Raw genomic sequence first — 13,796 nt, 5'->3', positions numbered from 1 at the left:
CCAGTTACCTTGTCTGAGATCATAGACCTAGTCAGGGGTAGAAGCCCCGACCTTTAGGTCCCAAAGCATGTGTTCTTTCCTTTAAACTATGTCTCCTCTTAATTTCAGTGCTCGATTCTATAAAAGAGAAATGAGATTTACAGATAAGTTTCTAAAAAAGAGGTCAGAGGGTAAGGGGGGATTCATCATTTTTAAAGCATCCCAGATGATGATAGTATACAGACAGAGCTGAGAACCAAGCTTCCCGAGTGGTCTGGGTCCGCTTACCTTGTTTCTGCTCCCTCTCCCCTCTGCGTACATGTTCATTCTTGCATTTCATGACATGTTCTCATCTGTTTCCTTCATCCTCTAAGTTCTTCCCGCTCCTGCTTAAAAATCTTATCCGGTCTCATGTCCCTCTTTAGGGCTGCACCTCCGAGGTTCTAATTAAGTACTAAAAGCCTCTTCATAGTTTCTCACTGTTTTTTCCTTTGCTGCACAGCAATCTCCTCCACTAAACTCATCTTTTTTTTTTTTTTTTTTTTTTTTTTGCCGTACGCGGGCCTCCCACTGCGTGGCCTCTCCCGTCGCGTAGCACAGGCTCCGGACACGCAGGTTCAGCAGCCATGGCTCACGGGCCCAGCCGCTCCGCGGCATGTGGGATCTTCCCGGACCGGGGCACGAACCCGTGTCGCCTGCATCGGCAGGCAGACTCTCAACCACTGCGCCACCAGGGAAGCCTAAACTCACCTTTTGAAGCGTGAACAGTTTCTGCAAGATGCAGTGGAGGAGACAAAAGAAGATCTGTAAATCTCAGCTGATTTTTTTTTTCATTTATCAAAATGAAATGAATACGCAAGAAGTAAATGCCTACTGCTAGCCTGACCCTAAACAAGGAACTTGCACCTTCAAAGTATATAATTCCAGCTACAAGCTTCAAGTACTCAATGGCAGGTGATGTATTGTAGGTTTATATGCCCTGCCCGGTACATTTCAGCGCACTGGGGCTTTTTCCCTGTTCTGAACAGTTTCCAGCGTTGAGACCTCAAATTGAATTATTTCTACATGACCTGGGCCAGCTGCCCAGCGTCCTCTCCTTCCTGTCTCCCAGGAGGTGGCCATGCCATTAAAGCATCACACCATCCTAGTCTGACTTCTCCTTAGAAGAGCTGTCCTCCGTGCAGGCTGCAAAATGCTGCTAATTAGGTGTGACTGGCCTCTCCCTTTCAGTGTGCCTTACGTTCCCTTTTCTCCAACCCCCATCCACTTCTTTCCTCCTTAGACTGAAGAGCTCCCCTTAGATACAACATGATTTAGAAATCAGAGCGGTGGAGGCAGTCAGGATAGTTACATATTACATAAGGCCATTAAAGATCCTTCATTCACATCGAGTGCCCCTTTGTAGTGAACGGTGAAGCCGGGGTGGGGGTGGGGGGTAGGTTTTAACCTCTCTACAGGGAAGCAGCCTCAGAAGCTGAAGATTTCCCCGCCCAGGATAAAGGCAGCAGCCTGTATGTAACAGACCAGTCTGTAAGGCAGCATTGCTTAACAGTGATGCAGAGGGGGGAAATGTTTGCTCAATCTTCTTAGGGTCCCTGGCTTGATCTGAAAATTAAACTGACAAAGAGAAAAGCATACAAATTTCATTGAATTTCTACATGTAGATGAGAGAGTCTTCACAAGAAAATGAAGACCAAGAAAGTGACCAGAGCCAGAAGTTTTTATACCTTTTCGACAAGGAAATAGTAAATTTTTGAAGAATTGGAAAGACAAAGGGGTTTGGGCCAGGGGTAGTTAATGGTGAAGGAGTAACTAGGAAGGTGAAGGTTAGTTTAGCAAGGTTTGCTTATACAGGCTGCTTGGCCCTAAATTTTCTATCTCTGGTGTTAAGAAAGTCTTTCTGCCCTGTACAGGGAGGGTAGCTTTCACAGGGGAGTTTTATGACCTGTTTCAGGGAAGAAGGGTGACAAGGCAGGGAAGAGTGACCTTCTTGCTTCTGCCTATTTTTTAAATTCCTTAAGATATTTAATACGCCAAGCTGCCATATTTGGGGGTGACCTGTCTTGAACCCTATCAGTGAGAACACTGATTCTGGAGTCAGCTGGACTGGGGACTGGGCTTTGAATCAACATCACCACTTGTTAGCTTCGAGACCTTGGGCAAATTGCTGAATTTCTCTGGACTTCAAATCTTTCATCTCTAAAGTAGGGGAATTTATATCTATCATACACAGTTGTGATGATTTAGTGAGACAGTCTGCATAAAGTGTTTAATATGGAGCCTATGTTCAAAAAATGACAGCTATTATTATTGAGTGTCCAAAGTGCTGTCCCACTGAGGGCTTAACTCTTTAAATTTACAAGGTGCTTTTTCTCATTGTACCTAATGTGACCCTCATGCAATCTATGAGATAGACATTTCCAAGGTAGGTATTTTATCTCCTAGGAGACTTTTTTTCCCCAGATCTTGTAAGTAGCAAAGTCAAGACTCAAAGCCATCGCTTGAGGGTCCAGGGCACTGACCCCTGGCCACAAAGTACCTCTTGACTCTCCAGGGGAAGAGCCAGCATCTGCAGAGACTGTGATTCCCCTGTGACTAATGAGTTTCTAAATGATGTGCAGTGGTGTGTTGTGGTTGTTTTCATTCCATCTGCTTGATTCAACCAGGCAGCATTAAAGCTGAGAACTCCGGCTCTCAACATGCTGTCAATTTGTTTAAGGATTATTCTAGGAGCAGGTGATTTCTATTAGACGGCAAGTGACAGATTGCCTATTAGGAAGAAGTGCATGTTTTTCAAACTAGGGACCCTCAGCACTCAGGGAAGCAGAGCTGGCTTTTGCCAACCCGGAGCTCAGTAGCCAGGTTAATGATGTGATTATCTGAGTGTTATTTGGCCAGGCTGGGGTACTAGACTCTGAGCATCCCTATTGCCAACTGCTGTTTCACTCCAGAAGCAGGTGGGAGACGTAGCATGAGAAAGAATAACAACCAGTGTGTGGCAGGTTTAGAAAAAATCTGGAAACCAAAAGGGCTCCCAGAAATTTATTTGCCGGTTAGAGAAGGGATTAGGGGAGGACTCACAAAGCCAAGGGAGAGAGTCCTGGACCATCTTTCTTACAGCACCACTGACTTTCTAGGGGACACTTGTTGAATTTCTTCTACCTTTCTGTGCTTTGTTTTGTATCATCTCATTAAATGGGGAAATTTTTAAAGATTCCCCTATTTCTTGATTTTTGGGGTGGACCTGGATTGTCTGTGATGGAGATCACTCTCATAAAATGGTCTTTGCAGCAAGGAAAGCCCAAGCAGAAGACAGCGTTTTGAGCGGAGATGCAATACAATGATTTACTGTTTGGGTTCTTTCATTGTATTTTCTAATCCAAGGATGGTGCTTCAGGGCAAGGATTAACTTTGCAAACATAAGTAACAACTCTCTGATGTATGAAAGTCCAGAGGGGAAAGATACCCAGAGCAGCCTTTCCCAGACTACTGAGATTCCTGTGCACAGCCCCAAACATCTGTCCCTCCTCCAGCTTCCGGGAGCTGAGCCGAGACATTTGCAGACAAAGAGAGAGAGAGAGGCTCTCCTTTACCCCCTGTTTCTCAGGACTCCATTTCTTCCCCCTACTCAGAGCAGGAAACTGCAAAGGTGTGATTTTAGAAGGTTTTATTCGTATGTGCCCCAAGGCAAAAAAAAAAAAAAGCCTAACTTTTCCTTTAAAAAAAAAAAGGATGGGGGGGGGACCTTCAAGGCCAAAGTTAGTCAGTGTTGCTCCCTAGTGGCAAGATTTCCAAAGAGCAAGCTTTGCTTTGGTGAGTACAGTAGTCCCTGGGGTCCCGGGAATGTCGGTTCCAGGACCACCTCATACCAGAATCCCCGGATGCTCGAGTCTCGTATAAAATGGTGTGATAAAGTTGCCCTCTATAGCCGCCAAGTTCCACATCTGCAGATATGGAGGGCTGACTCCTAAGTGCAGTGACACTCGTCACTGGCCCTTGGCACTGGTGATTATAGACAGTATAAATGAGGAGGGGGAGGGGTCCTTGCTCAGCGATGGCCGTTCCATGGAGTTTGGCTTTCTCAACCAGCAAATCAAATCTTGCCACCAAATTGCTTTCTCCTTTCACTGCCTCTTGGCCAGAAAGGACGTGACCCGTATCCCTTTTGTAGCACTCTTCCCGTGCCTCACCCCCCTGCCCAACCAGCAGTCAGTTCAGTGCTTGTTAGAAGTGAGATCAAAAGGTGTTTTAAAATACTCAGGAGGCCCAGAGATTTTCCCGAAGAAGCTGACCATTAGTGCTTGATGACTACTCACCATCCTAGGGTTATCTTTTTCCTCCAAAACGCTGTGCATTTGGATGGGTGGGGGGCTCTGCTTCACAAATTGAAGCATATATTCCTCTGCCTTGATCTCGGTTTCCTCATTTAAAAAAAAAATAAGTAGAACTTGGGGAATGAACAGATTTAATGCTCAGTAATTCTTGTACCTCAGTGCTTATCTACATAGTTTTTACATATTCCGAAAGGCCCTTACTTCAAGGACATACTGAAAGAAGAAAATAAGTGTATTAATGCAGTAGCTACGTTGAAACTCTGTATCAAGGGTATTGCTTATAGAGGCAGTTTTTCGACAAATGCAATGAAAATCACAATACTGATGAAGAAAGTCAGAAATACTAATAAAGAAGGCAACATTACCCTGTGATGGGAGAAGTAAGAGAGCTACGCGAATAAGCCAAGCTCTGTTTTAGCAGATGTTAACCAGTCTGAGAGCATTTCATTTGCTTCACGCATGCATATCACTTGTTCGGATTTTCTTTAAAAATACGTAGATAAAAAGAAATTTGGTTTCTAGGAAGTTATTTTGTGTCTCTAGAGATTTCATTTCTCTCCTGACATAATTGGAAAACTGCTGGGTTGTTCCCCACACCAAAGACGGAGCTAAAATCCAGTCCTTGCATCTCCTGCCAAAACTCGCAAGGAGACGGGTATTTGGAGAGGGGTGTTTGGGTTAGCGTGCCAATTAAACAGGAGCTGATACAGAAAAGATGGCTTTCATCTCCTCTGCTGTCGGTGACAACTCAGTTTTTCAATCTAATCTCCAAGTTGGATATGATTGCCTGGAGACTCCGACACACAGTTTGTTGAAATTGGCATTTCGGAAACACACTCACACAGCACCCAGGGGAATCATGCAACCAGCTGCTGGGACAATGCTTGGTGATCCACCTTAGCTTGTCCGTGGTAGACCAGTAGTTCCAAACAAGAGCAGTAGATAGAATGGGCAAAGCAGTGGCCTCGTGATCCCTGCATTGGAACCACGGCCAGAATCGCTGGTTGGAGCTGCCAACATGAACCTCCCCGTTGTTGCTCTCACACCACTCTTGCTGGTGGGCATTAAGCATTCCAGTGAAATCATCAGCTTCATGTTCAGCTGGGCTGATTGCTGAAGAAGCTGATTGCATTATTCATTCTCGTGAAAAGATTTTTCGGACTCTCAAGGATCCATAGAGATTATATTGAAAAAAAAAAAAAAAACCCCAAACTCCAGAGTTATCAACAGTCTAATTTATGCTTCTATTCTTTCCAAAGGGACAGAGTCACAGAGGATACATAGAGAAAGCCTGAACAGAAAATGGATTTTCGGTAAGTTTAGAAGCCCTGTATTTTGTACACTCTGTCTCTTGGTTTTTGTTTTTCATTTCTCCTTTCTACTTCTTTTCCGGACAATTCTTCCATCTTCTTAAAAACAACAACAAAACCAGAACCAACCAAACAAACAAAACCCTGCCGGTTGCTTATTTCCCTATGAAATACTTCCATCTACTGGCCAAATGGAGAAGGCTCACGTCTCAACTTTTTTGTTCCACTTGTACGAGGATTTATGAAGACCACCCTCCAAACATCTAGTACAGTAATCAGAAATCACAAATCATAAAATTAAGGAGGTTGAGGAAATTCTTCACTTTGAACCTAGCAATTCACCCAAGTAAACCCCCATGTATCTGACACACATATGCAGTTTGCAATCACCCAGAATGACGTATAACTCTGCAGTATTACGGAAAGCAAATTAATGAGAAGAAGGGCTGAGGGGCCAGGCAGAGAGATGGGAAGAGATGGCCTCTCTGGCAAAGCAGTTAGCATCCTTCTAATCAGATCACAGGGAACGAGGCTCTGGGTTCAGAGATGGAATCAGAGATTATGGTCTAGGTAACCATGATTCCTCTATGAAGAAAAGTAATTCCGTGAGAGCTGAAAAGAAAGAAAGTTGTGTTCCAAGTTAACTTATCAGAGGGGACACCCTTTCAATAAAAAACCCTCAGAAATGATGCTTCTTCCTTCTTGTTCTTTTTTTTTTTTTTTTAACATTTCATACCTGTGCTTCATTTATTGTATTTTGCATCTGGAAGTTTGCCCCTCTTAATCTCCCTCACCTATTTCTCTTTTCCCCCATCACATCCTCTTTATCCATTCATCTGTTGATGGGCACTTAGGTCGCTTCCATATCTTGGCTATTGTAAATAATGCTGCAGTGAACATAGGTGTGTGTGTACCTTTTCAAATGAGTGTTTTTTCGTTTCCTTGGGCTAAAATACCCAGGAGTGGAATCGCTGGATCATGTGATAATTCTATTTTTAGTTTTTTGAGGTATCTCCGTACCGTTTTCCGTAATGGCTGAACCAGTTTACATTTCCACCAACAGTGCACAAGGGTTTCCTTTTCTCCACATCCTTCCTGCTTCTTTTCGATGACAGCCATTCTGACGTGTGTGAGGTCGTATCTCACTGTGGTCTTGATTTGCATTTCCCCGGTGATTAGTGATGTTGAGCATCTCTTCATGTGTCTCTTGGCCATCTGTATGTCTTCTTTGGAAAAAAACACCTATTAAGATCCTTTGCCCATTTTTTAATTGGGTTGTTTGGGGTTTTTGGATGTTGAGTTGTATGAGTTTCTTGTTCATTTTTTAAAAAGAATCCATATGGGAGATGGAGTCAGACAGTGGAATGTGGAAAGGTGTTTACCGTCTATTAGAGAACTAATCTGGGCTTATAGAATCAGAGATTCATAATGTGTCAAAGCTGGTAGGAATCTCAAACACCAGAACAGCCTCCTCGTTTTACTGATGAGAGAATTAGGATTGGAGGAGCATAAGAATCCTGTGGAAAGACTTCTATTTCAGAAGTAAACCAACAAATTCAACAAAAGGTAAAAACAAAACTCAAGGTTTCTGTATGGATTTTAAATACAAGTACATTGTTTATAATACCAGCCTGTCCAGAGCCGATAATTTCTAAAAAACAAACCCATATGCTCACCAAAATAGCATGGACGTTCTTCTGGGCTAGAGTAACTAACTACCACAGTGGACCATCTTTGGTGCTTTGTCCACTTAGAATAAATGGGGAATGACAGAGTGAAGAAAAAAGTACGGTGCCTTTTTTAAGTACGGTGAGTTTCAATAGATCACGGGTCTAAATAGAACCTGGACTAAATCATATTCCCTCAAAAGAAATCTCTCTTTAAAATGGGTTCATCTACTATCTCTCCTATTCCGTGCAACTTTCAGGAGAGGAATTAAACCCAAATTGAAAACTGAAGAAGGTGAAAGGTAAAGATCTGGTGCCTAAAATAGCTTCATGGAAATACCTTGAGAGGCAGTGCGGCATTTCCAGAGCGACAGACATATCAAGTCAACAAGAAGATGCTTACCTCAGACACAGCTTCCACTGTGATATGAGTGTCCTGGGGAGGTAAAACCATCTTCATCCTTGACTTGAGACCTGCTTTTGTCATTGACTCGCTGCCTGAACTGAGGCCTCCCTCGTATGTCTTCACCAGTGTCTTTGACCAATGGTGTAGACGTCCATTGGGGTATGAAGTAAACCCCTGCTTTTTGAAATAGAAGAAGGTAGGGTTAAACCATTAACTAGGATGGATGGTTTTAGGCGCCTAAAAGATACCATTACCACATTACTCATTACTTTCAGAAGCATTCAAAACACACACATTCATGAGTGCTACTCTGTACACTTTAAAAATGAAGTTCTTACTTTCTCAGATACGGCACGTTTCTTGAAGAGAGCAAATTTTTGAAATGAAACATTTATTTAATCTCATTATAAAGTATAATTTTTCCAGAACATCTGAGTGCCCAGAGGTAAATTACAGAGATGTGTACAAAGTGAAGCTGTTTTTCCAATCAAATCACTGGCATGTTAAAAAATTCATCTGAACTGGAAAATAAATAAATAAAAAGTTCATCAGTAGCAGAGTCTTCATTCCTTAAGCCTAGTCTTAAAGGCACAGCAGTGAAAGGCCCCGGTGACCACCGGGAAGTACCAGCCAGAGGGCGGGGCCAGCCTTGCCGCCGCCTCCTCCCCACGTGCAGACCTGACCCCCTGGACGGACTTCACTCACACCTGCCCACTCGACTCCACCCAGCAGCACCTGGGTCTCGCCTGGACTAGCCTCCACTCACTCTGACCAGTGTCTTCTCTGTATGGAAGCCAGGACCGTGCTTTCAATCACTTAGCTCCCTTCTTTAAAGTCCTTCAGCTGTTTCCTCTTAAGATAACGTTTTTTGTTTGTTCGTATTTCTTTTTATCTTAAACTGGAACACAAAGGTTCCCTTCTGACACTTGCCAGCCTTCTCTTGGGCCACTGCTTTCCAGCCAACCAGCATCTCCCGCAGTGCCATTTCCCTTCCCACCTTCACCCACGAGGATCCCCCAGCCTCACAAGGTTTGTCCCAGCTTCCTGAAGCCCACCGGGGCTCCGGGCCCGGGTAGCTTCTCACGCTTCAGACCCCAGCTTCAAACACGACATACTTGAGGCAGCCTCCTCGCCACCTCTAGGGATCCTCACCTGGGTGAGGGTCCTCCTTCCACTACTTAGCTTCTTCCCCAGACACTTTGCGAGTTTCTAATTGTAAACGTCTTCCTCCAGTAACTATATCCCCTGGGAGGGGATGAACTGTGCTTCCAGTGCTTGGAACATAGTAGTTGCTCAGTGCGGATGCACACATGTGCACAGACACACACATCATGTCACCGTGTACACCCACACATATACACGCCACACACCACGCCCTGTGCACATACACACTGCTGACGGTACTTCCTTCGGAGGACAGTTTGTAGTGAGACGTGGGAAATATGGAGTAGAAAAGTGTGATTAACTTAAGATCCATGTATCAATAGATTCAGTATTTCATCCACCTAACAAATATTTTGAAAGATCTATGATGTGTTCATTCAGTCCCCAGTTATTTACTAAGTTCATGTGATTTGCCTGGTATGTGCTGGGTGTATGGTCGGACACAGGGTACTTGGTGAAGAAGACAAGGATCCCCAAACTTGTGGAGCTTATGGTCTGGCGAGGGAAGATAGAAAATAAACCAGGCAACGAGGAAATAACAGAACTATAAGTGTTATGACGTGCTAAGGAGGACGGGGTTGGGATGCCATAACAGAATCCTGGGGCACGGGGCTGGGCCCTCCTTTTTGTAGGATGGTCAGGAGGTCGTGAATGGGCATTCAGATGAAGACTTGAAAATAGCAGCTGCTAGAGGTGGGAGTGGGTGATCCAGGCAGAGAGAACAGTGTGCTGTAAAGGCTGGAAAAGCAAAGCCTGTTCTTGTAGCGTGTTCTTGTAGCTGAGGGGAAGCAGTGCGGCTGGAGCACAGTGTGGATGAGGCAGCATCCACAACGTGAATGGGGTGCAGGGTGATCAACTCGCCCAATTTGTCCAGGACTGAGGTGTCTCCCAGGGTGTTGGATTTTCACTCCTGAACCTGAGACAGTCCTGGGGAAACGGGGATGGGTGCACAGCCTAGGTTCAGATGAATTTGGAGACTGATTTGAAACCATCCACACATTTTCTGACTCACCACAGAAGCTAATAATATTATCACAATAAAAGAACATTAGAGAAACAAACTACCTGTCTGTTTAAATTGAATTAAATATTTTTCTGTTCTCATAGGTCGGTTTCCAGGAAAAGAGGAAAAGGGGCCTAGACAGCATCTTGGAAAGAATTTGTAATACTTTGACAATATTCAATCACCAAAGTTAGGAAGTGAGAAAATTTCATTGATGGTGACAGCTATTGTGACTAAAGTCAATGATGTGAATGAGCTTTGACTTGGAAACTGTGATCTTACTTTCCAAATACCTGTAGGCGTATAGTGTGTATGTGATATAAACAAATAAATCCCTCCCTTCCTCCCTCCGTCCCTTCCTTCCTCCCTTCCCTTCCCCTCCCTTCCCTTCCTTCCTTTATCCTCCTGTCTCTTCCTTTCTTTATGATCAATGCCATTCAGAAAAAGAACTCTAATAGCTAACAGTACCTTTACTTGTATTGAGTTTTATACTTTTCTAAATATGATCCCACTACCTTATTGAGCCTCAATGATTCTATCAAGTCTGTATTATCATAAAATAAGACTATGAAAAATTAAAGTGACTTCGTAGGCACCACACAGTAACTTAACAGAAGATAGCTTAATGACGGCATTTTGTGAAAATTACAGGTAAACTTAAAGGAAGGAAATATACCTGTGGTAGCATTTCTAGGAAGTGCTATCGTTACGTCTGCCACTGGTAGCAGAGTCATGACAGACCCCAAAGGACAACAACATTTCTCCTGGGTCTCATCAGCTCATGTCAGGTCATCTTCACAATAACTAAGAGGAACGAGCCCCTCCCTCGGGCACTGACATTTGCCTGCCACTCGTGCACACTGAAAGGCGTGACATTTCTTACATCTTTGAAAACATCAGAGGAAATAAAAGCTATTGCTCTCATTTTGAACTTTACCTCGCTGGACTAAAGGGTTTGCTGACAGGGTGGGGATAAAAGCAAGAAAGGGGAGGATCCCATAAGGAAGAGATAAGGGGAACAGATTCCTGAGCTCAAAAGCAACCAGCCAGCGTTCGCCCGGGTGAAATTGCTTCCTGCAGCTCCTGCAGTCTGTACCATGCCTTTCTGACTGAGAGGATATGCAAAACTCCTGAAGTGCTTTTCTCATCCGTCCTTCTGTGGTTACTGAGAATGTGGCATCACTTAGAAGAATCAGCACGTGGACACACGTGCGGTTGGAAGTCATTTCACTCAAAAAGAGTTGTGCTGAAGTTGTTTGCACAAACCAAATAGATGACCCTTTGACCATGGCCACAAAGGATACAGTTTCCGCAGGGTCGTGGAGAAAGTCAGTAACAGCATCCAATCTAGAGTTCTGGTCTTCGAAGACCTATGTCGTGGACCTTCTGCCGTTCATACATTTGCGTCCTGTGAGTTGGCACCTCGGTTGTTACTGGACCCTCTCGCTGTTACTGCACGGGTCTTAGGACTCTGGTACACTGAAGTCCAATTCCTGGAATCATTACCATGTGATCATGACATCATAGAAGAAGCAGCCCGACAGTTCTGTCTCCTGTTGTGTCTTACCAAGTCAGAGGACAGTAGTGGGGAAGCCCTGGGGAAAATGTCTTGTACAGCTGAGATCCAAGCAGCGTTTATTCTTTCCTCCCTTGTGACCTTCTTCAGTGGACTCCTCATCTTATTATTATCCAGGCTAATCTGGAGGAGCATTAATAAATGGCAAAAGAGCGAGGGAAAAGGAATTTTCTCGGTCAGTTCCCCTGTATGAAGATCAGAGACAGGTTTGGCATGCGTTTGTGTTCAGAAGACCATGGAGGCTTCACTCAGTTTTCCCGGGTTAACAGCCGGCTCTGATGCGGTGACTTAGAAACGGGTCCATCCTGCTCAGGGGTGGAAAACAGGACCCCAGGCCGCCATGCCAAAGGGTGCAGCTACAGGGCCAGGCCTCCTCTCCCACCACTGGGAGAAGCAGTGCCTTGTGTGGATGTGATGCATGTGAGCTCTGGAAGCAGATGTCATTGTTTTGAACAAAACACCCGCTAACGTGAGGTCTATGCCTCTATTTCAAATTTTAAAATGACAGTTGTGTTAGGTACCATGAGGAAGGCAGAAAGGAACGTCAGTGTCAACCTCACCTTCATGAATCATTCACGCAGGATGCTCGTATACTCACAAGTATACACTGCCTTTTATACACGTTAATACAACACACGGAGTTGTGCACACATGCCGAAACCCATGCATACGTGCACATGCCATCCAGCCACAAACTCAGGGACACTTTTTTACACCCAAACAAGCTTTGCAAGGGTGGGCACTATTGAATAACAACTGGAAAATGATGATGGTAAGAATAATGGTATCCTATCCAGATAAGACTCTGCTTAAGAGAATAAAAACGCTCAAATGTTACATAATGGCTGTTCTGGGACCAATGGTTGAAAGCAAAGATCTGTTCACAGATTTTCTTTCCCCAATTTTATTTTTCTGATTTCCATAACAGAATACATCAACTGTGTTTTGTAATTAATACTGAAAAGTTGCTTGAAACATTGCCTCTTGATGCTAAACATTGACGTAAAATAAAAGAATTTATAACTTGGTAACTTTTTAAGGTCATTGCCAGTGTCATCATATGAAATTCAGGTGTCTGCATTCTAGAAGTGCCTAATGTGGAATTCTATAGATTTTGTCACTCAATGAGTTCATGCTGTTACTAATTATTTCTAGAGTAAAGGCAGTTAGCAGCGGCATAGCGATCGGGGAATGAATCCTGGGGTTCTGATTTCTTAACAGCACTGACGGTGCGTGAATGGGTACTGGATGTGGTGACTATGCCTTCTGCCTGTTTTTTTCAGTGCACAACTGAATTGGTAGAATTGTTTAATCTCCTTTGACTTCTGCTCCAGGAAATGTATCTTCTTCCCCAGTATATTCATTTTTGTGTGGTTACAAAAATGTGAGAACGCATTTGTCCATAAACATTTGCTGTATTTTTCATTTCATTCTTTTGATATAATTTATGTCTGCCCTCCAGTCCAGAGGTACCTTTTCATTTCGAATAGGAAGCAGATGTTACAAAATGTTAATAAGCAGGGTCTGAGCAACCAGAAGACTATACTGTTCTGCTTTTAAATCTTGACGAGAGAGTTTCATAATAGTTGAGTGACTTCTTAATAATTTACCATATCTAATTAAATTGAGAGTGTTGTATTTTTCTCTAAGCCTTTGGGAAAGTTGGCCTAATGCAAAATTGTCACAAATCTAAGTACTGTGGAAAGTTCTTTTAAAAATTATTTGGAGGGCTTCCCTGGTGGCGCAGTGGTTGAGAGTCTGCCTGCCGATGCAGGGGACATGGGTTCGTGCCCCGGTCCGGGAAGATCCCACGTGCCGCGGAGAGGCTGGGCCCGTGAGCCATGGCCGCTGAGCCTGCGCGTCCGGAGCCTGTGCTCCGCAACAGGAGAGGCCACAACAGTGAGAGGCCCGCATACCGCAAAAAAAAAAAAAATATTTGGAGAGTCATAATTTTCTCCTTAAATGTGCATTTTAAAAGATATACTACATTCATAAGTATGATTTTATTATATCTTAGGGCCAGTTTGTTTTGCCACAAAAGGCACCTCAATTTTATAATGGCATTCAAATGAGTGTTCCATATTCATGCCATTGAATATTTTTTTAAAAAATCAATGCCCAGACCACTTCCCAGGCATGCACAGGGTGAGTCATAAGTATTAGTGGCAATCATTGATCAAGATATAAACTCTATCAAATAACCATTTAATGAGACTTCTCTTCTTACCATTCAGAAAATACGAATAGAAAAATTAAATCATTTCAAAAACTTGGCTCCACATAAAATGAGCTTTTCTAAAAGTCAGAGAGGTCTTAGTCTGCATGGTGTGGTCAATCCCAGTTCACTTGTGTCTTTC

At 43.7% G+C, this 13,796-nt stretch overlaps 1 protein-coding gene across 12 annotated transcripts in view; it reads left to right on the top strand.

The window, feature by feature from the left end:
* The window catches only part of KCNU1 (potassium calcium-activated channel subfamily U member 1), a 235,525-nt gene that overhangs the window by 33,732 nt on the left and 187,997 nt on the right, over positions 1-13,796 (top strand). For 10 of the 12 annotated variants that reach the window (XM_079909217.1, XM_079909216.1, XM_079909211.1 and 7 more), the window contains one exon: positions 5,573-5,626. The exons of 1 other annotated variant lie outside the window; for it this stretch is intronic. Coding sequence is in view for 1 of the 11 variants with exons in the window: in XM_079909209.1 (XP_079765335.1) it covers positions 11,468-11,614 (147 nt within the window). In the remaining 10 variants the exon portion in view is untranslated. Of the gene's footprint in view, positions 1-5,572; positions 5,627-11,339; positions 11,615-13,796 lie in introns of those variants that run through there. One more of the 12 variants, XM_079909209.1, reaches the window with a different exon arrangement.

The sequence above is a fragment of the Stenella coeruleoalba genome (assembly GCF_951394435.1).
Source record: "Stenella coeruleoalba genome assembly, chromosome: 21".
NCBI lineage: Eukaryota > Metazoa > Chordata > Mammalia > Artiodactyla > Delphinidae > Stenella > Stenella coeruleoalba.
This window is presented reverse-complemented; position numbering and strand designations above follow the sequence as displayed.